Source organism: Pteropus vampyrus, unplaced genomic scaffold (genome assembly GCF_000151845.1).
Source record: "Pteropus vampyrus isolate Shadow unplaced genomic scaffold, Pvam_2.0 Scaffold97, whole genome shotgun sequence".
NCBI classification, from domain to species: domain Eukaryota; kingdom Metazoa; phylum Chordata; class Mammalia; order Chiroptera; family Pteropodidae; genus Pteropus; species Pteropus vampyrus.
In genome coordinates this window covers 5620763-5646655 of record NW_011888878.1, presented here as the reverse complement: position 1 = coordinate 5646655, position 25893 = coordinate 5620763, and the positions used below count along the sequence as shown (strand labels likewise).

The window sequence follows — 25893 nt, the reverse complement described above, 5'->3', positions numbered from 1 at the left end:
CTCTCTTTTGAACTCTAGTATTTCATGTCTAACTGACTACTCAACAGCACAACTTTATTGATTAATACACATCCCAACTTTAACATGTCAACATTCATTTTCTGATTGTCCACCAAACCGTCTATCTTGTAGTCTTCTCCAGATAATAATTGGTACTTCCATTCTTTTAAAAATTAAATCATATCATGCCATGCCTGTATGTAAAATACTCTAGTGTTTTCCCACCTTGTTAAGGCTCTCCAAGACCCATCCTTTGTCACTGCCCTGATATTGTCTCTTTCCTAGTTCACTTTACCTCAGCCACATTGGTTACCGTACCCCAGGTCTCCATTATATTTGTCATTCCCAATTTCTGGACAGCTCTGCCCCTAATGTACACACAGCTCCCTCTTTCACTTCTTTCAACTATAACCTTCTTATTGAGGCCTATCTAAAATTTCAACTCCGCCTCTGCATATACATGCCCTTAGCTTCCTTCTCTGCTTTATTGCCATAAACACGCTACCTATTTAGCTTATTTATTTTGATTACTATAAAGCTCCTCTACTAGATATTGTTTTTTGTTCACTCTTGTATCCCAGCCACTTGAACAGTGGCTGGCATAAAGTAGGCTCTCAAAATATATTAGTTGAAAGAATGAAGGTAATAAGTGATAATAAGAAGAGCTACCTTTTAGGTAGAAATGTAAATGGAAAGTAAATAACATAAGTGTTAATGCATCATAAATATTAATTATTTAAATTAATATTATATTCCTATGTGTGTCTATAGGAAGTAATTTTTAGGTTGGAACTATAGGAAAGGAAAGAGAAATTATTTTAACTGGAATTTAAAATTTTTTTTAACTAGAATGGTATGTGGTTTAGTAAGTTAGCCTTAGCAAGGTAAAGACCTTGGAAACACTCTGGTGTTTGGCCCAGTTTACCAGGTCCCATGCCTGCCTAGAGAGTGATGGCACGAGGGAGGAAGGGATTGAGAGGCAGGCTGGGACTTGTGTGAGTGGGGTCATAGGGTCTGTATGCAGTCTTCTGGATGGTTCAGGGTGAGAACTTTAGGCCCAAAGATGGCTGTGTGCTGATGTTCATCTCAAGTATGTCTAGCAGATCTTAGTTTTTAGGGCAAGAGTCAGGGCTTACAGTATTTGTCTAGATGTGCTTGTACACACCCTAAAGCAAGAGAACCACTCCAAGTCTAAGGAAAGGGATTATCGCATATGTTCATATGCTCTTTAATAAAATGCTTTGCTATCAAAATATAAATCCTCATGGTGGATACAGAACCAGAGTGTTTCCATGATGCTGCTTTCAGCCTAACACATAGTGATGTTACATGTTTTTTATAGGTTGGAGTGAAAATAAATTCACCTACATCTAGGTCATTATTAATTTCAAAACATATTTTAAAGTGAAAATACAATTTTAAAAAGACACTCATTCTTGGAGCTATAAAGGATATATAATTCTTAATAGTCTTTGTATCCAGATCTAGGTATTTGATTAGCTGGTATAGTCCACAAAGAAAATTCCTTTGTAAATCATATCGCTTTTGCATTTTATAACACAAAGTTGATTTTCATGAATTTTCCCTAAACTTCACTCACTGACATCCTTTACTCCCTGGGGACAGAGGCACAGAGGCTGTGTAACTGCTACTTCCCGAATTGTCAGTGAACATGATGTAGGGAGACACAGAGAAAGGCACTGTGTTTTGTGCTATGTGTCATCATCTAACACTTTCCAAACCTTTCCATGTTTCAGAGAGAAAATAGCTGCTTCAGTTATTCTACAAAATCTGCCTCACTTAATTTTTACAATTTGTAATTGATTCCAACACGGAGATTGAACTTTGCTTGTATATTGCTGCAAGTATGAACAAGGACCTCTGACCTGTGAAGTTAATTAAAAGGCTGGATCTCATTTCTTTCAAAGTGGTGACCTCAGAATCTGTAGACTAGAGTGGGAATACGTTTGTATATATGTGCATGTATGGTTAAATATGTACCTATATGACATATGTATATATTATGAGAGAAAAAATAAATAGAAAATGAAAGGTCCTGAAAGAAAAGAAGTGAGGAAAGGTATGAGAAAGGAAGGGAAAGGAATTAGCATTCATTAAGCTCCTCCTATGAACCAGGCATCCAGGAAAGAAGGTGATGTGGGGAACAAAGATGAAGACATGAACTATCTGGATATTAAAGAATGAGCACACCTCCTTTCTTAAAGGAGAGTGCTATAAGAATAGATGCTGGCAGTCTATCAGGGAGCACTTGTCAAGTCATTCAGAGGAGAACAGAGGCTGTGGGGCACTGATTTTGGCTTTGTCTCCTTTAGGTGCTGGGCTGCTGTCTCGCTATGAGGTGAGTTATCTTTGAAGTTCTACTGAGCAGTCTAGATAGCATGACTTAAAAGTGCATGTCCTTAAATAGAGTTCAGATCCCAGAATACAAATGCTCAGAAAACCAGATGAGGTCAGGAAAAGCCAGCCCAAGACATTTCTCTTTAAACCCTAGATAATGCTAGTTTTCTCCACAATTAAAAGGATCCTAGAAAACTATAAATTGGAGATTTCTAGGTATTAATATTAGTTTTTTTGCCCATTTTTTAAAACCAGGGGTATTTAAAATTTCTGAAGTTGCATCTTTGTGATTAGCCTAATGGGCGGAGAGGTAGGTGACTTTGCAGAGTTCTTGGGTGGGTTCTCAGCCTCTTGATCTTGGGTTAACTATGAGATTTTTTTGGCCAATAGGATATTTAGGAAATGTGATACAAGCAGAGGCTTGAAATGGACTTACATGTTGGGGCTTGCTTTTCTGCCAAGAGAAGAATGACAGACACATGGCACTACGTACAATGCTCCAACCAAGTATGCCAAATCTGCCCTAGAATACAGCCCTAGCAAAACCACGGACACGTGAATCAGCCCACCTGAGACAAGCACAGCCACCCAGATCAACCCACCTCAAAATAGTTGAACCCTGTAGATGTGTGAAAAATAAATGTTTATTTCTGAACGTCACTTGGAGGGGTTGTGTAGTTGTTTGTTATACAGCAAAAGCTCACTGATGCAAATCTATTTGACTCATCCTCCTCTTGTCTGCCAGAGTGATATTTATAAAATGGAAATCCAATTATCCTAAAATTACTCTGCCCAGGATATTTTAATGACTTCCTGTTATTGGGCTGATTGATGTCCTCCCCGCCCCTCCAAATTCCTGTGTTGAAGTCCTAACCCCCAGTACCTCAGAATGTGACCTTACTTAGAAATGGGGTCATTGAAAGTGTAAAATGTAATTAGTTGAGTTAAGATGAGGTCATCCTGGTGTAGGGTGGACCCCTAATCTGATATGAATAGTGTCTTTACAAAAAAAGGACATGTGGAGGTAGACATGCTCATCAGGAGAACACTATGTGAACATGAAGGCAAAAATCAGGATGATGTGTCTACAAGCCAAAGAACACTGAATATTGCCAGAAAACCACCAGAAGCTAGAGGAATAGAACAGATTCTTCCTCACAGCCCTCAGAAAGAACTAAATCTACCAGCACCTTTATCTCAGACTTCTAGCTCTAAAACTGTGGAATGATAAATGTTGTTTAAGCTACTCTCCATTAACTTTAGGATAGAGTCTAAACTCCTTTACAAGGCATAAAAGTTTTTTTTTTATGTATAATAAAAATTATACATAATTAAAGTATAGTTAGCATACAATACTATCTTAGTTTCAGGTGTACAATATAGTGAGTCGACATTTATATATCTTACAATGTGATTGTCACACTAAGTCTAGAAACCATCTCTCACTGTGCTAAATTATCACAATGTTATTGACTATACTCCCCTCTGACTTTTTCATCCATCCCCTACTCACCTTTCCTCTGGTAACCATCAGTTTGATCTCCGTTTCTATGAGTCTGTTTTTGTTTTGTTTATTTGTTTTGATTTTTAAAATTGCAAATATAAGTGAAATTATGCTGTATTTATCTTTCTCTGTCTGAATTATTTCACTAGCTTAATAATTTCTAGATCCATCCATGTCGTCACAAATGGAAATATTTTATTATTTTTTATTGCTGAGTAATATTCCACTGGAAGTCTTTTTATAAGCTGGTCTCTTGTCATATCTGTGGTTTTATTGCTCGTTGTACCCCAGGAGCTTCAGCCTTTCCCCATTCTCTAGCCACACAGAACTATTTACAGTGCTTCAATTTACTGCTTCAGAGCTTTTGTCCATGCTAGAACTTTGTCCTCAAATGCCCCTCCTGCTACTTGCTAATCCCTCCCTTCTTTCCACATGATTACATAATTAACTTCTATTTGTATTTCAAGCTCCAGATCAGGTATCATCTCTGGAAACTTCCTTCTTACCTTCCCAATTCTAACTAAGGGAGGATGCTTTATTGAATGCTCCCCAAACAGCCTCTAGAGATAGTTCTTCCACAGTTCATTATACACCTTTATCTTCATCAACAGACTTATTTGATAATGAACCTCTTGAAGGCAGGGTCACATACTATTTGTCTTTTTATTCCTAGTACCTAGCACAATGCTTGGCATACAAAGGCTGTGCAGCAAATGTTTGTGGAAGAAATCTATGAATGTTCATATGTAAATATCTAAACAGATGTGTTCTTGGCACATGGGAGATACTTTCTGTTTGTGTGACGACTGGCAATTGAGTTTACTTGGAAGTGAAAACACCCAATTAAAGACCAAACATTGCTTCCTTACACTTCTTCATTTCCTTCTGTCTATATAACTACCCATTCTCACATGCTTTATAATGCTTTTAGAAGTAAGTGACTGTGAATTATTACTGGCTGTGGACCTTTCATCTTCAAGATTGACAATCTACATTCTACATTTCTCAGGAGGGTGAGGCTATTATAACTATATTTTTGCTTACCAAGAGAACTGTTCATGGTTATCTTGGAGGAAGAAAAAATCTATAAATATCCAACCTATAATGAAGCTTTAAGCTTATTTTCTTTCTTTACTAATGAAATTCATTCTGAGTGCACTGCCAGCATTGCTACATAACCATTACACCGAAAAAAGAGACAAAGCCTATAGTGAATTTTCTTTTACCTGTTTAGTCCTCATTTTGGAATCCAGTGACAGATTGTTGTAGGTATAATGTGCCTGTGTGACTCCACAGAAGAGAACAGCGACTATCCCTGAAATTCAAAAACATATCAGTCAAAACCAATTTTCTTTCCCATCTAAGTCAAAGGGTAAGGCTATCCCAGCTAGAAGGAGGTGAACTTGGTGACAGTAGAGTTAAAGCAGCTAATAACTACTATGATAATGAAGCCAGGGTAAACCTTGCTACTTGCTTTAGACATAGGTCTGGCAGGATTAAATCTAAAGAAAAAACCTGAAGAAAAGCCTTAAAAAGTAGATTCTTCCTGAGAATAAATGATCCCCTGGTCACAAGTTAGGAAAGTTGTACTCGAGAAAACATGAACAAAAGACTATATAGTAGACTCTGGACATCTCATAGCCAGTGCCAACTACTTCACTGCTTTTATACTAAATGCTCGCGTATTTGCTCAGACATTTGCTTTCCATTGGGTACATTGAGGAATCTGAAGAAGTTCCTGTCACACCATAATTTAGTATTAAAAACCATGAGTCACGAACATGTGAAATCTACAAGGGTTTATTGTCTTGCCAATGCCCTTTCTTGCCAAGTGAGAAAGAGAGAGAGGTAGGTCCTTGTGTGCCCCTATTATACCCACCTTTAAATCCCACATGAAGCTACACATACACTAGATGCTTTCTGGGGACAGAGGAGTAGCAGCCATAGGAAAAATTTTCCCCCAGGCTCTGTTATTCCGTGTGTTATTGACCCAGGGCTGGGGTAGGGAAGTCGGGGCGGAGGATACATTCTATTTTGGATTAAATATTCTGTTAATTATGGGAAATTGGGCATAGAGGAGGGCTTTGAGAAAAATATAAGATGTAAGTATTCCTCAACTCAGACCAAGGGAATTGGATTGAATTTTAAGCAGCAGAAACGTTTCAAATAAAAACACTCATAAATTAAATGCTAATGATTAAGAGTACAGAGATATGTGAACTGAATACTGACATTTCAAATGAATCTGCAATAAAGAATTTTAAAGAACTAAGCATTTTTTTTTTATGTAGACTGTATGCCTCTCTCTCTCTCTCTCTCTCTCTCTCTCTCTCTCTCCATATATATATATATATTTGGTATATAATTGGGGGTTGACTTTGGATAAAATATTGCTAAGACATATTTACCTAATAGAAGTGCCTCGTCATTTACATTACTTATTTTCTTTAAATATTGTGCTTCAAAAATTTAAGGAAAAGAATAAAAACAACCAGAAAATTTTGCCAAGAAATATATATTCAATAAGCCTTTCTATAGATTTTTGGGTAACATTTCAGTTTCTTAGGTTCTTCTCAGAAATTCTAAGAAAAAAATACTTATAAAATATATATTACTCATTGCAGAATTTTTATTAAAAAAAAACAATACTAGGGAAAACTTTTAGGGTCCTGAGGCTTTCTAAGTACTTTGAGGTATTAGAAGGATTGCCATTCATGTTGTTTCGGTATCAAATATTTTTCTTCCTTTATTTAAAAATGTAAGTTATCATCTCTGCTGATTCTGTAGTTTGTTGGAGATTTTTCTGAGTGAGGTTTAGGTGACCCTCGCCTGTAGTGGAAATGTTTTGACCGTATATTGATCTGGGGAAAAGTAGCAAATAAAAAAGATGAGAGCATGTGTGCGTAGTGCATAAATGCATTCTGAGGACAAGAAGAAGAGCCAAATGTGTTCCATAAGAGAGGGAGGGACTAAGATTGGCTGAACTACTGTGGGTCAAGATTGCACTAGTTTTGTTTACATCATTTTATTTATTGCATTGATCTATTATCTCACAATAGGCTTAGCACGATTAGATTAACCAGATCTTCCAATTGTCTTCCCTTTCTCAGTAATAGCATTTCCATTTCTCCTGCTGCTCAAGGCCAAAACTTTGAGATCACCCTTTACTTCTCCTCTCTCTGTACATCAGCAATTTTGTTGGCTTGTCCTTCAAAACTTACCCTGAAACCAACAACTTCTCAACACCTCCTACTCTAACACCCCTTTCCAAGCCACCATAATTTTTTTGTCTAAATTACAGCTATAGATTCATAATTTGCCTCCTCCCCCCACCGTTTCCCTTTTTGCTCCCCCATGGTCTATATCTTCCACCCAGCAATAGCAGTTATTTTAAGAAAATTCAGATGATTTAGCTGATGATATGCTCCAAATTTTGTAATGAAATCCTATAATTGAAAGGCCCTGTAGGATCTGGTCCTGCCCTTTTCTCCCCTTCCTACAGGTGTCTGACCTCATCTCCTATTACACTCTCTTTTATTTGGGAACTTCTGGTTCCCAGTGTTCGGAAAGCACTTCTCTAGATATCCACATGGCTTCCTCCTTTCCTTAAGATGTTACATTATCAGACAGGCTTTTCCTATTCATTCTATAAAAGTGATACCTCTCATCATTTCTACTTGCCTATCTCACTTTATTTTTTTCATATTATTTACTGACACCTAATATTTTATTTTATTTTATTTTTTAATTTTATTATTATTATTATTTCAAGTATACAATACATTGATTAGACACTTATATAGTTTATAAAATGATCCCCCTAATTACTCTTTTCCTCCTTTAGCTCTCCACGTAGCCATTACATTAATGCTAACTGCATCCCCTATGCCATGCTCCCTATCTTTGTGACCATCTATCAACTAATAACCCTTCACTCCATTCTCCCAGCTCTCAACCCCCCTCCCCTTTGGCCATCCCCAGAATGTCCTCTATATTTGTGATTCTGTTTTTGATTAGTTTGTTCTTTTTGTTTCTTTTTCCCCATCTTTATTGAAATATAATAGACAATTAGTTGCTTGTATTTACATTGTACAATTCAATGAGTTTTTTTCAATTATAGTTAGCATACAATAATATACCAGTTTCAGTTGTATAGCCTAGTGATCAGAGATCCACATAACTTGCAAAGTGATCACCCTACTAAATCTAGTACACCTCTTCCCCCTTACATATTTATTACATTATTAACCGTCTTCCCCATGCTACATGCTACATGTCCCTACATGTCCATGTCTATTCTATAAGCATACATTTGTACTTCTTAATCCTTTTGCCTTCTTTTTGTTCCCCCAACCCCTTTCTTATCTAGTAACCCTCTAAATATTCTCTGTATCTATATGAGTTATTTCCACTTTTGTTGTTGTTGTTGATGATTTTATTCTTTAGATACCACATGTATGTGAAATCATGTGATATTTATCTTTCTATTTCCGACCCAGTTCATTCAGCACAATACTTTCTAGGTTCATCAAGGCAGTATCTTTTTTCAACCCATTCCTTTTAGTCTGTGTTGACACCTAACTTTTTATATATTTATGTGATTATTTTCTGCCTTCCTGTGCTACAATGGAAAGTTCATTGGGTGCAGAGGAATTCACTGGTCCCTAAACCTTAGAGCAATGTCTGGCACATGGTAGGTACTCAGCAAGTATTTGTTGAATAAATAAACGAATATTTCTATTTACATGTAACGAGTAAAAACTAAAGTAATTTACTCAAGGTCACCTTGAAAGTGGCAGAGCTAAGATTCAAATTTTACAAATTCCCCATGCTTTTCTGACTATATTAGACCATCTGTGAATGTGTTAAGGTAATCTTAAGCCATCTAAAAATATTATTTCTGATGTCCCAGGGAAATAGAGATTTAAAGATGAAGATAACATATCTGAGTTGGCTGGGTATCTTGTTTGAGAATATTTTCTTTGGTAGCTCCATTAATTTTCATTTTCTTGCCTCCATTAGAACACCAACAGACAGTTTTCTGTTAATATTTTTAAAGTTCTATATGGATATGACACAAAAGCAACAATGAAGAGTGTGCCTATATGCCCAGAGGCCTGATGTTGTAGTTAAAATAAAATAACTAAGTTGATCTGACCCTTAATGCTAACATAATCAAAATTCTATACTTTGGTAATTAATTATCTCAAACAAATTAAAATAATTAGTATGACTTTTACGAGACAAACATATTTTGAAAATGGCTTGTCCAAATACATCTATTGTCTGTCAAATTCTCTGCCATCTAAACAGATTCAAGGTTAACAGTTTTCTACCTTACAAAAGTGCATTTTAGTTGTCATATTTTTACATACCTATGCCTGCTAGTATGAGTTGCACCAATGTTATTTGGAGCCCTAGACAACGGTCTTACAGATTCTCAGGTATTCTTTGGGCCAAGCAGCAAACTATAGTGTCTCAGCTCCAAACCCCCCTCTTGGGTTTGTGATCCTGGGTCTGGGACTCTGCAGACCACATCTTTGCCAGAGGCTGTTGTACTCTGCCAGTATGGAGCCCCAGAAGGAAGCTGGGATGCAAGAGGGGAGAAAAGGCCTCACTCTTCCCTGTTTTGCTGCTGTTCTTATCAGCTGCAGCTCAGCAATGGTTCTTCACCATAGCTTTGGAAATTGGTTCCAGTCTCATTTATTTTTTCTCCTGAACTTCCAGAACAGCTTTAGACCCTCTCAGAGAAAGCTGCAGCAGCCAGGCAGTGTCTTCAGAGGTCTAGGTCCCAGCTCAGTGGCTCTCTCTTAGGAGCTTCTAGATTCTCTTCCTATTGCTCTTCCAGTCTCAGGAGTTACACACTTGCTTCCTGCAAATGCTACCACTTAGTTGCCTCAGAGTCCCCTATATAGTTTTTCAGCTCTCTATCATCTATATACCCAATTTCCTGCATTAAATTCTGTCAACAGCTAGACAGTTCTTTTTCTGACTGAATCTTGACCAGTACTCACCTGAGGGTCCCTTCTTATTCTAAAACTTGATAGTTTTCTGAAACGATTGACAGTTTGTCATGTGGAAATAAGATACAACCTGTATCCTCCTTTTATAAATGGAACAATGAGAGATGCTAATGGCAGCTGAGATGCCATGTCAAGTTCCAGAGGACCAGACTCAGTCTTATTTCTATTCTACTTGTGGCTGAAGATGGTATTTTTAAAAAGTGAGGTGGAGGAAAAAAAATAGAATAGATGTTAGAGGCTCTGTTCATTCCTCTGGCGACCAAATCAAAGTTGTGATAAAAACAAGGAGCAGCAGCAAGGAAAAGTCACCTGGGATCTAGATGAACAAGCCAGACAATTAGGGAGAAGTCCGAGAAATCACCCTGCAATGGCAGAAGGTAGGACGGGGTGAGGACACAGGGCTGCCCAGTCTCAAGCAGCTGAGTGAGACAGAGGCTGCAGCAGATGCCTCTTATAGGGGCTGCGTCCATGAGTGGATTTTTGTGGTGACAGATCTGCTTGCTCTGAGCAGCAGTGCCTATTAGGCAGGCAGGGGGCACCAGGGACTTATAGGAAGACATTGTCGGAGTGAGGGCCAAGGTGAGACACACTCTGTACAGAAGTACTGGTGGAATTCATTGTTCCCTATTGAGCCCTCCCTTCTACCAGTGTGCAGACACAGAGCTGCCATTGCCCTGCCATCATCAAACTGGATAACATAGGTTGCTCAGCCCAGAGGATTCCCTGAAACCCTGCCTCCCCCAACTCGCGGCCCCACCAAAGCCACATCCAGATATATCCTCATCAAGTCAGGTGCTCCTTGCTAAGCAGTGCCTAGACTCACACTGGAGGCAGCTGGCCTCGGTTACTGGTGTGACTTTTTGAGGCAACTATAAGCACAGCATCTGTAGATTGCTTGCCGAATCTTAACAGGTGGCTCCAGAGGCATAGAGGCTTGGGCTAAGTTTGGCTTGTAGCTGAACCCCTCTCAGAACTGTACCACTGGACACCTACTTCATCCATCCACACTAATATGACCGGGAGACTTAGGAGCTTTCTTTGGACATAGAAACAGACATGGAAAGGCAGTCAAAATGGGAAAACAAAGAAGCAGAAACCATATGAGTGAACAGAACAGAGATCCAGATATAATGGGGTCAAGTAATCTAACAGATGCAGAGTTCAAAAAACTGGTTACAGAGATGCTCAATGAACTTTTGAGAAGTATAGATAAATTCAGTGAGAACTTCAACAAAGAGATAGAAAAACATAAAAGTGGAAGTGGAAATTATAAAAGGGAACCAGTCTGAAATGAAGAACACATTATCTGAGATGAGAAGTATATTAAAAGAAATAAACAAAGTGAATAAAGAAGAGGATCAAATGCCCTATCTAGAGGATGGGAAAGCCAAGGACACACAAGAAGAATGGCAAGAGATAAGATGTCAAGACTATCAAAATAATTTAAGGAGCATATGGGACACTATTAAGGGTCCAAATATTCTTCTGATCAATGTAACTGAAGAAAATCAAATGTTGAACAGCTGTTTGAAGAAATAGTGATGGAAAATTTCCCTAATCTGGTGAAAGAAATAACATAAAACCTCAGGAAGCTCAGAGAATTCCAAAACTCAGGGTTCCAAAGAGGCCCACACCAAGTCACATCATCACTAAAATGCCAAAGGTTAAATACAAAGAAAGAATATTAAAAGTAGCAAGAGAAAAACAGATAATTATTTATAAGGGAATACCCATAAGACTGGCAGCTGATTTCTCAAAAGAAACTATGTAGGACAGAAGGTCTTGGCACAAAATATTCAAGAGGATGAAGACCCAAGATCTACAACCAAGGATACTTTATCTAGCAAAGCTATCATTTAGAGTTGAAGGACAGATAAAGAGCTTCCCAGACAAAAATAAACTAAAGGACTTTATCACCACCAAGCCAATATTACAGGAAATGTTAGAGGGACTTCTTTAAAAAGAAAAACCATGTATCAAAAACAGGAATAAAGAATGGTAACAACTACATTCCTATCAATAAGTACTTTAAATGGAAAAGAATTAAGTGCTCCAACCAAAAGATAGGGTGGCTAAATGGATAAGAAAACAAGACCCCTACATATTCTGCTTACAAGAGACTCACTTCAGATTAAGACACACACAGACTAAAAGGAAGGAGATGGAAAAAGATATTGCTTTGATGGATCTAGAAGTTATTTAAGTCAGACAGAGAAAGATAAACGCTATATGATTTCACTTATATGCAGAATCTAAGGAATAAAAAGAACAAACTAGTCAAAAACAGACTCACAAATATAGTTGACAATTTGGTGACAGTGGGCGGGGGGTTTGGGGGGGCTGGGAAAATGGGGTGAAGAATTAAAGAAGTGCAAATTAGTAGCTGATGGACGGTCACGGGGATGGGGAGCATGGCATAGGGAATGCAGTTAGCATTAATATGTTGGCTAGGTGAAGGGTCAGGGGAGAGAGGAAACAATTAGGGGGATCATTTTACAAACCATATAGATGTCTAAGCAATGTACTGTATGCTTGAAACTAATTAAAATAAATAAATTAAAAATAAAAGGTAAAAAGTGATGTGAGTTTGAGCCACTAGATTGAAACAAGTGGCTTAGAGATAGTAGTAAATTAGGCTTAGAACTATTAAAAAGGCATAATCCAGACTCTGACATGTGTCATCTGATTCCCAATCAGAAGATCTTTCCAAAATGTAGTGCTATCCCACAATAAAGTGTTAGAAATTCCCATCTGAAAAGTTTGGGTTGAATGATCATCTGCCAGATCATCTGTTGTAGAAAGAATTCTTTTCCTAAAATAGAGGTTTGGATATCCTTCCATTCTGTGGGTCTGTTATTTTCTATACAATACTTTATTAATTCACTAGCATTAACATGTCATTTTTTTTTTTTTTTAATTCAGGACAAGGAAATAACACTGGGTCCAAAAGAAACCTCTAGACATTTTCAATGGAGCAGCCCAATTTTCTGCAAAAGTAAAGACAATATAAACTTATAGACTTTCCAACATTCTTACAGTTTTAGACTTTTCTAAAGTAAAATTTAAAAAATATCGTTACCACACCTTCTAGTTATAAAAACTTAACGATTTCAAATAAGCTATGAAGTTTTAAGATAAATTCAAGAAATCTCCTCTGCATAAAATAAGATGTTTCTAAATCTCTAGACCACAAATTTTCAGGTCAAAGGACACTGAAAATGATTAATTCTGATGTCTGTGTCCAAGTGACAGGTGCAGGTCACCTCAGAGACATCTATTCCTTTCTTTTCTCTTCTGTTTCTCGCTTCTGTGTCTTGCTTTTCCTTGTCACTCCTGGCTATATTTAATTTAAAGGATATCTTACTATCTTCTTCATACATCAATAGCTATTTGAACCCACCTGGAAGCACAACTGTGGCCCAAGAATCTGCATTAGGTAAGAGAGATTTCAAAACTCTAATGTCTCTGAAATGTTAATGTACAACTGACTCACCTGGGAATCATGTTAAAATGAAGCTTCTGCTTCAATAAGTTTGTAATGGATCCCAAGATTGTGCATTTTATATTACTGGGGATGTCCATGCTACTGGCCCTAGCATCAAACTTTGAGAAGCAAATCTCTGACCAACACTTTGGTATTAAGTATCAACTCGCCCTTGTGATGGCTTGGCCTTGACCTTGGATAGTCCTAAAAGAGACTTTTGTGTTAATCTTGCCCCTCTAGCATCCTGGGACAATTAGAAGAGAGCTCCAGATGACCAACATTTTTTTTATTACCATTTTCCTTGGCTTATAAATGTCTTTTGCCAACTATAAAAATGTTTTTAAACTATATTTTTGTGTATTATTCTCCATATTTTCTTTCCATGACTTTATAGAATTGACATGATTCTATGAAGTAATTTTAGTGTAAGGGAATAATGATCTGTCAAGGCCATTTGAGGAGTTTAAAACTTTGTTCTTTATTTTAAAATTATTTATTTTTAATCCCAGCAACACTAGAATGTGAAAGAAATTAATTACATGGAATAATATTGATTATATATTTTACTATAAAATAGTTCAATAAATTCTTTCCCTCTCTGAAAAAAAAGAGCAAATGAATCACACTCTTTGATCACAATATTATAAAATTGGAAATTAAAAAAAAATATAGCTACATAAATGTATCCTTTAGGGATTTTTAACTGTATTTTTCTAAATAAAATTTAATTTGAAGTTGAAATCAAGTTTGAAATTTTAGCTTATATAAAAATAAATAATAATGAGTATAGTACATTCTTTATCAAAATGAATGGGATAAAATCAAAGGATTATTTAGAGGAAAGTATATAGTCTTACATGTATTCTATCAGAAAAAAAAGAAAATAAATGGACTATTTACCTCAAATAACTAGACAAGATACATAAAAATGGACCCAAAGAATTAAAAACTTAATAAAGAAAAAAATAGCCAAAGAGAACATAAAAAGTAGATTTGCTAAGCAAAATTAAGAGTCGTAAACAGTGTGGTCCATGCCTCTCACATTCCAGGTCCCTCAGGTCTTCATCCTTCCTAGGCTATCATTCTCTGGCCATGGCTACAGGTAGAAAATGGGTGATGTTGGCCAATGGCTTTACCCACTTAACAGTCAATTTTCTCATTTGGATAGTACCTATTTGTCTTACAGATATGTTCTGAGTATAAAGCAAAATGATGGATAGTAAATGTTTTCTTCTCTTCCACATTACTCTTGCATTAAAGAAAATCTGGTAAAAATGTGTTCCTTCCTATTAGTAATCCAAACTTAGACAATTCTCAATAATACTACAGTTAAGGTATCAGATTTTTGCACGTTAACTTGGGTATCTACTATTCATCCATTCAAATGCTATTTATCTATTGAGGTCATTCAATGAGCAAAGCACAAGTTATGGCTATGAAGACACAAGAATGAATAAACCTAACTCTAGACCTCAAGCAGCTTTATGTCTCCTATCAGAGACAACACTTACTCAAAGAAGATAGAATGTAGTAGGTGATAGGAAAATAAGAATCCTGAGAGGAAGTGACTTCTTTTGAACTGGGGAAAGTGGGAGAGAGATTAGGAAAGTTTACGTAAAGGGTGAAGAGGCATTTGGGTCTTGGAAGATGAGAAGAGTCTACAGGTCCGCAGTAGGGAATTCCATATGAGAGAAGGAAGAGAGGTAGGAGGCTGTGGAGCATGTATAAGAAACATGCAGTTTACCAGCACACTTTAGATTTTAATCCATTTTAGGGAATAAATTAAAATAGAATTAATAATTACATTTTTAAAATACAAAACTTAATAGAAGAAGCAACTAATATATTCTATGCTCAAAATGGTCAAACTAATTATTATAAGTACAAAAGCATGTATCTTACATATTATATTAGTCCTAGTATTCATAAACATTAGAAATACAAAACATCTAGTATGCCTATCCTATGCGGGCCAACATTACTTCATTTTCTCTCCCAACAGAAGTAAAAATTGATCATTCTGTTTCCATCTCTGTTGAAAAAACAAGCAGTCATTAAATGTAACTACTATGTTGCATGTCTAAGATCTTGAATTCAAATTGTATTTATTTAAGGTCCTGTGTCAATGATGAAGGGAACCAAGTACGTACATCCAGGTCCACAGGGAGTGGAGCATGTTAAAAAATATTTGAGCCCTAAAATAAATAAGATACTCTAAAAGAAATCAAACAGTGGCCTAGAGAAAATAAAAAAAGTTTCTGACTCGTGTATGTACACAAGATTGCCTTTCAGTGTCTGTGCAGTGAGATTTCAGTGGTAAGCAAGATCCCTGAAGGGCTGGCTGCAGGGACTCATTTATGCAATTTTGAAGAAGAACTAGAAACTAGCTAAAGAGCTGTTTGACAAACCACAAAGAGGTACACAGTTAAATTCAAATTAATTGGCAAGCAAAGACATTTAGGAAACAGCATAGGGTGTTCCATAATTCTTTGAGAAAAAATAATGTTTCTGCTAGTGAGCAAATTCGTTTCAAAGAGATCAATATTCAGAGGACAATTGATAACTTTTAGTTAACAGAGTACCACTTAAACTGTTCTTAATTTTCACTTCTGGACTATCTCAGAGAAGTACTACTAAATATTGTGTATGTGTATGTGTATGTGTATGTGTATGTGTATGTGTATGTGTATGTACATGTATATATGTATAAACATATCTTTACATAATCAAGGTTTAATGTGTGGTTGTAAAGTATATAAGAAAAAAATGTACTACATGGGGAGACCTGGGTCACAGTTCAAACACTTAATTGGTTGGATGACTTGTGAAATTTAAATTGTCTCTCCATTGTTTTTTCTTGATGAATGAAATAAGATGGTCTGAATTAGTATTCTTCAAATGAAAACCCACTGAAGGGTGGAAGAAAATATAAGAACTTCATAATTTTTAATTAGAATTTTTGTGTATTTTAAAGTATATAAGTACCCTAGTGGGCCAAACAACACCAAAAATCTATGCTTGTGTGCAGATAGGTGCATGTAAAGCTATTTTATTTAATGTTTTACCAATAAAGGTCAAGAAACTCTGGCAAACATTGCTCTAGATGGCCTCTCAGCTTAAGTGTCTTCCATAACCTTCCAATCTTAAATATCTGTGACCTGAATGGTTCAGTTTTTACATGTGCTTCAAGGTCTATGTATATGGAATTGAAGAATTAAATGGGGCCCCACGGCTTCATGTTGACTTTTTGTCAACCAGATTATCTGGTGTCTTTCTCCTGACCTAGATCTCCTCAAGGGCTGGTTCTATGACCTTCTTCTTCGTATTGCCTTCAGCGACATAACAATGCCCAGCAGACATTAGGCACTGAAATGCAAGCTTGTCAAGAAATAAATCGCTATTTCAAGAAATACTTACCGGCTTTCAAAAAAGAACATGGGAGAAATTAGTTTTTGATCCTCACATACAAATAGATATTTATCTGGTTAATTAGTGGCAGAGTCTATTTTCTTCTAATATTTAAATTTTCTTATTCAAGACTAGTGTCAACTACAGCCTCTGTTATCGATAACATTATTCAGTAGTTCTTTCCCCATTAAAAGTTAATGAAGCTTTCAGATACAGAAGCTGAAAAATAAATGTCTGCCACACAGAGCATAATTTTCTTTGACATTAAATACAGACTTAAATACAACGGGTGTTGGGCGGTGGACTGGGAGAAACAAAGAAGCTGCCTCACGCAGCAGGAGCTCCCTGTAGGAGGAGGGGGAGGGGAGAAGGTGTGGCAAGTTCCCTGAACAGCCTTGCCTGGGAGAGCTGTGAGCTCCATGTGGCTGGAGGCAGGGTGCAGTCATCAGGGCAGAAAGCAGAGAAATGAGGACAGCAGAGAAGACAGAGAAACAAAAGTAGATTTTTACCAGCTGTGGTTGCAAAACCGAAGCTGAGCTGCAGCTCTCAACACTCAACCCAGAGGACCCCTCCTCCCATAACCTCCAAGACAGAATGCCGCAGGGCCCCAGGGAAATCTAAGCAAACGCTACTAAAACTGTCGCTAACACTGACAAGAACTGAGACTGGGGGTAGTGAGCATAATTAAACATCTTTAAGAAAAAAAAAGACATTATTAAGATTCTATATAAAGCAGAGTTCCAAGAGGCTTAGATGCCACCTACTGGAAACTAAAGAAAAACAACTTCTTTGCAACAGGCTAAGGACCATTATATAATAAATCTTGTTTCTGGAAAAAATAAAGCAGAACACACTCCCATTTATGCCCAGGTGGAGAAATGGTCCATTTAACACTATGAACAACCAAGGTGACGAGGCATCTCAGAAAGAAAGAGAAAAATCTCCAGAAAATAAGCTTACAGACATAGAAATATGCAACTTAAATGACAGAGAATTCAAGATGGTACTTCTGAAAAAAACTCAATGAGATCTGAAATGAATCATATCAACAATTTCAAGAACTGAAAAAAAAAACAACTAGATGAGCAGAATGAGTTCCTTAGCAAGGAGATCAAAACCCTCAAAAAGAACCAAATAGACATTCTGGAGATAAAGAACACACAGCAAGAGTTGAAAAATGAAATAGCAAGCTTGGGAAATAGAGTTGACCAAATGGAGGAAAGGATCAGTGATATCGAAGACAGAAATCTAGAAATAAATCAGAATGAAGAAGAGAGAAACCGAAGAATAAAAAATAATGAAAGAGAAATCTAAGAACTAGCTGATACCAAGGAGAAGAAACCAGAATAATGGGAATTCTTGAAGGGGAGGAAAAGGAGCAGGGATTAGAAAGCATTTTCAGACAAAAAAATTGAAGAGAATTTCTCAAATCTGAGGAATAAGCTGGAGCTTGGAATTCAAGAAGTCAACAGAAAACCCAATTATCTCAACCCAAAAAGGCCTTCACCAAGATATATTGTATTAAAATGATCAAAAATCAAGGCCAAAGATAGAATTCTCAGGGCAGCCAGGGAAAAGAAGACAGTAACCTATAAAGGAAAATCCATTAGATTATCATCGGACTTCCTGGTGCAAACCTTACAAGACAGAAAGGAATTGAATTAAATATTTAAATTATTAAGTGAAAGGAACAACCAGCCTAGAATAATGTATTCAGCTAAGCTCTCCTTTAGATATGAAGGAGGAAAAAAGACCTTTCCGGAAATAGAAATATTGAGGGAATTCTCCACTATGAAGCCTGCACTACAGGAAATATTGAAAGGGGTTAGCTCACCTAAAACAAAAAGCAAAACAAAACAAAACAAAATAAATACATATTTAGGAGTAAAGTGACTATCAGGCAAATACAAGCAGAAGAGTGCAACTCTTACTAAGAACAAGGCATTATAAGCTTAAATAATAAGAAGAGAATTACTATAGCAAGATAGTAATGAAAGCTCATCATATATAGAAACAAATTGAGATAATCATGACTGAAAAGGGGAGGATTCAAGGATCCAAATTTGCAAAGGAGAATGGAGATAAGGCACGCACAGAAGAAAAAGGGCAATTGAATATATATAATAATCCTTTACATATTCGTACTGGTAACCACACACCAAAGATTCAGAACTGAAATATATAATGTAAAACAAGAAGAACCAGAGGCAAAACTCACAAAAGCCAACCAAAATAAAGAAAACAGAAACACATGGACAAAGAAGCAATGGAACCGAGCTACCAGAAAGCAAAAGATAAAATGGCTATAAGAAGACCTCATATTTCAATAATCACCCTAAATGTAAATGGACTGAACTCACCAATAAAAAGGCACAGAGTTGCAGAAGGGATCAAAAAACAAAACCCAATCATATGCTGCCTCCAGGAGACACATCTCAGTTTTAAAGACTAATATAGACTCAAAGTGAAAGGGTGGAAAATGATATTTCAAGCAAATGGCATTCAGAGAAAAGCAGGAGTAGCGGTATTAATATCAGATGAAATAGACTTCAGAATAAAAAGTGTAAAGAAAGATACTGAGGGACACTTCATAATGATAAAGAGAATCACGAACCAAGAAGACATAACACTTATTAATATCTATGCTCCCAATCAGGGAGCCCCAAATATGTAAAGCAATTACTAACAGAACTAAGGGGAGAAATAGAACAAAACACTATCGTAGTATGAGACCTAAATATCCCACTGTCAGATATGGACACATCATAGAAACAGAAAATCAATAAAGAAATAACATCCTTAAATGACACTTTAGTCTAACTGGACATAATAGACATGTATAGAGCCTTTCATCCCCCCCCAAAGCTGCTTATATATTCTTCTCTAGTGCACATGGAATATTCTCAAGGATTGACCACATACTGGGACACAGAGTTAGCCTCAACATATATAAGAGGGTTGAAATCATACCAACTGTATTCTTTGATCATAATGCTTTGAAACTAGAGATCAACTGTAAAAAGAAAGCAGAAAGAACAAAAAATGCGTGGAGATTAAACAACGTACTACTGAAGAATAACTGGGTCAGAGAAAAAATAAAAAGAGAAATTAAAAGATACATAGAAATGAATGATAATGACAGCAAATCATATCAAAAATTTTTGGACACAGTAAAAAGATGGTCATAAGAGGAAAATTCACATTGGTGCAGGCCTACCTCCAAAAACAAGAATGAGCTCAAATCAACAATCTAACACTTCATCTTAAAACATTAGGAAAGGAAGAACAAATGAAGCCTAATGTCAGCAGAAGGAAAGAAATAATCAAAATTAGAGCAGAAATAAATGAAATTGAAAACAAAAAAATAATAGAAAAAATAAATGTGACAAAGAGCTGCTTCTTTGAGAAGATTAATAAAATTGACAAGCCCCCAGCTAGACTCACTAAAGAAAAAAGAGAGAGGACACAAATAAACAAAATCAGAGATGAAAGAGGGGAAATTACGACAGAAACTTCCGAAATACAAAAGATCATAAAGTAATACTATAAAAAATATATAACACCAAATTTAATAACCTAGAAGAAATGGACCAGTACTTAGAAAAATACAACCTTCTTAGACTGAGTCAAGAATATCTGGGAAATCTAAAGACCAACCTGCAGTATGTAAATTGAAGCAATCATCAAAAACCTACCTAAAAGTAAAAGTCCATGACCAGATGTCTTCACCAGTGAATTCTACCAGTCAAAGGTTTAATACCTATTCTCCTCAAACTCTTCCAGAAAATTGAAGAGGAGGCAATATTTCCAAACTCATTTTATGAGGCCAGTATTACTCTGATACCAAAACCTGGTAAAGATAACATAAAAAAAGAAAACTAGAGACCTATATCTCATGAACACAGATGCAAAAATCTTAAATGAGATACTAGCGAACCGAATACAGCAACATTAAGATTATATACCGTGATCAAGTGAGCTTCATCCCAGGGGCACAGGGATGGTTCGACATATGCAAATTGATTAGTGTGATACATCATATAAACAAATTAAAAAATAAGAATCATATGATCTTATCAATAGATGCAGAAAAAGCCTTTGACAAGATATAGCACCCATTTATGACCAAAACACTTAACAAAATCGGTATAGAAGGAAAGTACCTTAACATAATAAAGGCCACATATGACAAGCCCTCAGCAAACATTTCTTTGATTTAATTAATTAATTAATTAATTAATTAAAGAAAAAGAACAGAGAGACATTTCTGACAGGTTTCCCACCATCACCATTGAACATGAAGCTGGAACTGAGAAGTCAAAGATTTCACAACATGGAAAACTCCTTCAGGAATAGGAAATATTCCAAGTTTACAAAGAGTACAATTACTGTCTAGTTCACCATATTTGGTAACCCCACAGTTGGCAGATTAATCATGAGTCTGTGGAATGTAAGAACATCAACATAGAAAACAGCATGTATCTATATTCTTATTTCTAGTTTCTCCAATGCAGAGTGTAGGCATGTATTTAAGAGCTACTTCATGTCTATGTTGAAAGGTTTACGAATTTCCATTTAAAACAGAAATCTCCTTCATAATGTAGTAGTATATATGCTAGTAAACTTGAAGTGTGGTGAAGAAGAAAAATCTTTTTTAACCTAAGTCCCTGGCATTCCAACACTAATGTTGGTGTTCATCAGGCTTACCTCTTCTTTTCAGTTTTCACTTCCTTGGAGTCAGCTGACACATTTACACCAATGTCACCTAAATCTCTAGTTAGTAACCTCACTTCATATACCCATGTCCAATTGTCCACTGTATCTTTCCATGTAAAGTTTCCACATGTGTTAAAATCCAGAAGGTTTTTGAATGAATTCATTTTTTGTCTTCTTTTCTACTACATGTATCCATCCATTATAGTCCTCATTTTGGTGAAATAAACCATTGGTTCAGTTGATTGAGGGACCTGGGAATTATCCTTGACTCCTCTTTCTGCTTCATTTCTATGTTGTATATTTGTGTCATCTATCTTCTGACAATTTTCTACATGCTCATGAAGAACATGGGTTCCTGAGAAAGAAAGAACTTTCTCTTTTGGTACCATGAGAAGAGGTTAAATAATGACTGAAAGCATTTACAGTGAAGAAAGGAGAGGTAAATTTGTCCACTACTTAAGTTACAAGTGCTAGGTTGTTTGAATGTTGAAATGATGAGCTATTCGGTTCAAGAAAGTGCAGGTGTGAGTTAATGAGTTATTATGCAAGGAGATGTAGTTCACACCTGTGTTTATAGAAATGGCATCGTTGCATGTTTGCCCCTGTTTCAGTGTGTTAGTTAACTAATCCCCTTGAGAATTTTGGGTGCCTATTACTACAGCTTAAATGCCTAATATTTTGAGCCTCCAGGTTTTATTTTTGGCTTAGAAAATGCTCAGTGCATCTCATTTGTTGGTGAATTATTATTTAATTAAGTTAAATTTACATGGTCTTGTCAATATGAAAGCAAGAGCAGTTTTAAGCTAAGCGATGTTGGCTAATGACGTACTTAGAAGCTCAAACTGGACAGATTTGTTTTGAGAAACCATTCAAACTAAGTCACCCCCTGGTGATTTGTTTTATTTACTGATATCTAGAAATATAGTTCCCATCCAGTCATGCAATGTATCAGTGGCAAGCCAAATGGAGCACATTCACCTTTGCACTAAAAGCCTTTTTAAGAGTTCCAGACAATTTTTTTCAAGTTGAGATATGATGGAGATGTGAAATAATGAGCCAACTTACTCAAATCAAATAAAATCTTGACATGTCCAGTAATAGTCATTTCATTTGGAAGTCTTTCCTCTTTCTCTATTGTAAAAAAGACTTTTCCAAGTTCTCCTTTTCCTGACTGCTTACTCTACAAAAGTCTTTTAAGAACTGACCTGGTGGATAAGCAGGACCTGAACTTCTAAGTGTCACTTCTTTTTATCATGACAATGTAATTACGACTTTGTCACATGAGACCAACAGGAGAACATTCCTAGGTGATGGGATTGAGATGCATTAACTGTTTATGTTGTGCTTGCCACTTATGTGTGCTCAGTGCTCCTCTCTCTCAGATATCTTAGTTGATTATTTAATAAATGGGCCAGAGCATCACTTACTTTCCCATCCACATTTAAAATTTTTTTTCCAGAGTCTCTTACTATCTAGAATCATACTACAAAGACCAATAGCAATAGTAATCAGGTTTTTTTTTTTCTTTTAGATTTTTACATGCTTATTTTCTTAGATAGAAATCATTCTAAGATGACTAAAGAGTGGCTATTTAAATTTTTGAATGAGAAAATGAAATATGCCAATGGCCTCCTTCCCCATTCTTTGCCTTCAGTGGACATGCAATATGCCCCAAGAATCTGAAAATGGAAGCTGCCTTTATTACAGAAGTGCATGGAAGCAGAGAAATTATTAGATGTGGCACCAATGTTGCCATTAGAAATCTTACTCTTTGAATGTTTAATAACGGTCCCTGAAAGTTTGCTTCTGGCAAAAACTTGACCCCCAAAATCCTAGCTGGGAAACAGATTATAAAAATGAATTTTCAAACAACCTGTCTAGCTGTACTTTTGGTTATCTTTATTAACTGAAAGCAGCTTCTATGACAGGATTCAATTCCATTAGAGATTATGCTATAAATAATACTGTTGAATTATTTTCAATACTCAATTTAAAATAGTGGGTCACTAGCCTAATGAAGTAGGTGTCTGCACAAGAAAATTCTACCTGATCAGAAATTTGATATGCATGTGTACAAGGCGCCTCAGAGAGAAAATGCCTTGGAGTCATGTATTTACCCAAAAGCCACATTCTGTACATGTACGATGTCCTTCCATTACAAAATAATAAAATTTTTTTACCTGAGTAGGAAAGAAAATTGAGATACAAATTAGTAAGATGACTTATTTCTAATCCCTGACCAGTCAGTAGAAGAGTCAGAAACCAGAGACATACCCTTCAGTCAGTGATTTTTAAGTAGGGCAGACACATTCATATATATTCTCTTCTTTCTGTGCTCTTCCAGCTTGTGAGGACTCCCTAAAGTCCATTTCTAACTACATAGTTTCATCCTCTAGAAAGTCTTCTCATTTGCATTTGACATTCTACCCAGTCTTCTCAAAGAAGAGTTTCCTCAAACTGTACTTGTATGTTTCCAGTAACAGAGAATCAGACTTCTGGGTAATAGAAATATCAACCTTAATTTGCATGTTTAAAAGCCACTTGTTTCTCTAAAACTAAGTTCTTCTATGTGACTATTGAACATTTGCAGGTGCTATTACCAAGAGACGGAGATGAGGCAGCTGCAAATGTAGCCCTTGAAGTAAAAGATGATCAAAATAAATCAAACGATCATCATCAAATTAGTAACAACTGAAAGTGAAAGCGGAAGATGCGGTTATGAGCAAGCCTCCCCACCGCCACACTGAAGTGTTCGTAATGAATCTTATAAGCTGAATTGAAAAGGATAATGAACAGTGTGCAAACTGTCTTTAAAGGCTTGATTCTTTTTGTTTGTCTATCAGTATGCACCTGACATAAGATGGTCCCAAGTATCTTAGCCTGAAGTCTGTGCTGTCTGTGAGATTCTCCTTCTAATCTGTCACCAAGTTGTACAGTTTCTTTTGTTGAAATACCTCGTGGATTATTTCTTCCTTTGTACCATTTAGGTTTCTTTGTTTGTAAGCAATAAAAACTGATTCTGGCTATTGTAATCAGAAATAAAGTTTTTGGAAGAAAGCATGATAGCTCTCAGAAGGGAGGCACAGAGACAGTTCTAAGAATCTGTGGCATGAAGAATTAGTCTCAACAGAGTTTTGTTCTTGGAAAGAACTGGTACAAATGGTTATGCATCCTTCTATCTCCCTCCTAAAGTCTCACAGCTTAGGGAAAGAGTGTCTGACCTAGTTTCAGATGTTTTTATTCTTGTTGGCAGGGAAGAGTGGAATACCTTGATTAACGAGATGGTATCTGATGGTGGAGGGGTAGTTCCCTAAGTAACACCAGGATGCTATTACCAGTGAAAGCGATAATTGATTCTGGGCAGGAAAAACCAACATATGTCCACGATATTCTTCTAGACTAGGCTCTTATTTCCTCAGGTTTACATGTCCCTATTTTAACTTAATATTTAGGGAAGTGAAATTGAAAGTTAATGTAATTTAAAATAACTACTTTAGTTAATATGAGTCTGCTTTGGAATATCCTGACTCTGCAAGAATATTATTAGGCATAGGGCATTCACTACCTTATAAAGAAGTTTGTTATTCAGATTTTTAAAGTTTTTCTTTTTATTGAGCTATAATCATTCATTCCATTGCTCAAGAGATATTGAGTGCCTACAATGCTTCAGTCACCCTGGTGGTGTTTATATAGCACTCATGGACCTGAGAGGCTAATACAAATTCTGCTCATCGATCCTAATTCTTCACACCAGCTGTAGTTCTATGTTTCGGAACTACAAAGAGTAATTCAAATAGTGTAGTGAAATCTAGATGAACACAAACAAACAATAACCAGTTAGAAACTATAATGAAAAAAGTTTCCAATCTTGATAGTACCCCAAAATATAAAATAGCTTAAAGAGTACTTAACAAAAAATTTGTAGGTCTAATGTGAATACAGCCATAAACATTTACTCAGGGCTATAAAAGATAACTTGAATAAATGGAGAGATATATTTCTGGGTGGGAAGATTTAACACTGTAAAAACACCACTTCTCCTCAAATTAATCTAAAATTTAATGTGATCACAATAATAATCCCAAAGTTATTGATTGCTTGAAACATCACAGAATTATTTTCAAATCTTTCTGGAATAATAAATACATAAGTATAGCAAAGAAGCTCTTGAATATGGGGAAAGGGCATGAGGGAATTGATTCAGTATATATTAAAATGAGCCAAGAAGATGAAATGATAAAAACAAGGAAGACCAAAAGCTTAGTGAAACAATAGAAAGCTCGGAACATACATACACATGTATGTATATCTACACATGGGCATTATATTATAAATACTTAGTTTAAGTTTGAAGGATGTTGTGATGCATGGATAACCACTGAGGAAGAAAATCAAATCTT

General features: G+C 36.2%; 1 protein-coding gene across 1 annotated transcript in view; it reads right to left on the bottom strand.

The window, feature by feature from the left end:
* The window catches only part of SLC9A9 (solute carrier family 9 member A9), a 514150-nt gene that overhangs the window by 240759 nt on the left and 247498 nt on the right, over positions 1-25893 (bottom strand). Inside the window, exon 9 of the mRNA XM_011364440.2 lies at positions 5089-5177. Coding sequence (XP_011362742.1) covers positions 5089-5177 — 89 coding nt within the window. The remainder of the gene's footprint in view (positions 1-5088; positions 5178-25893) is intronic.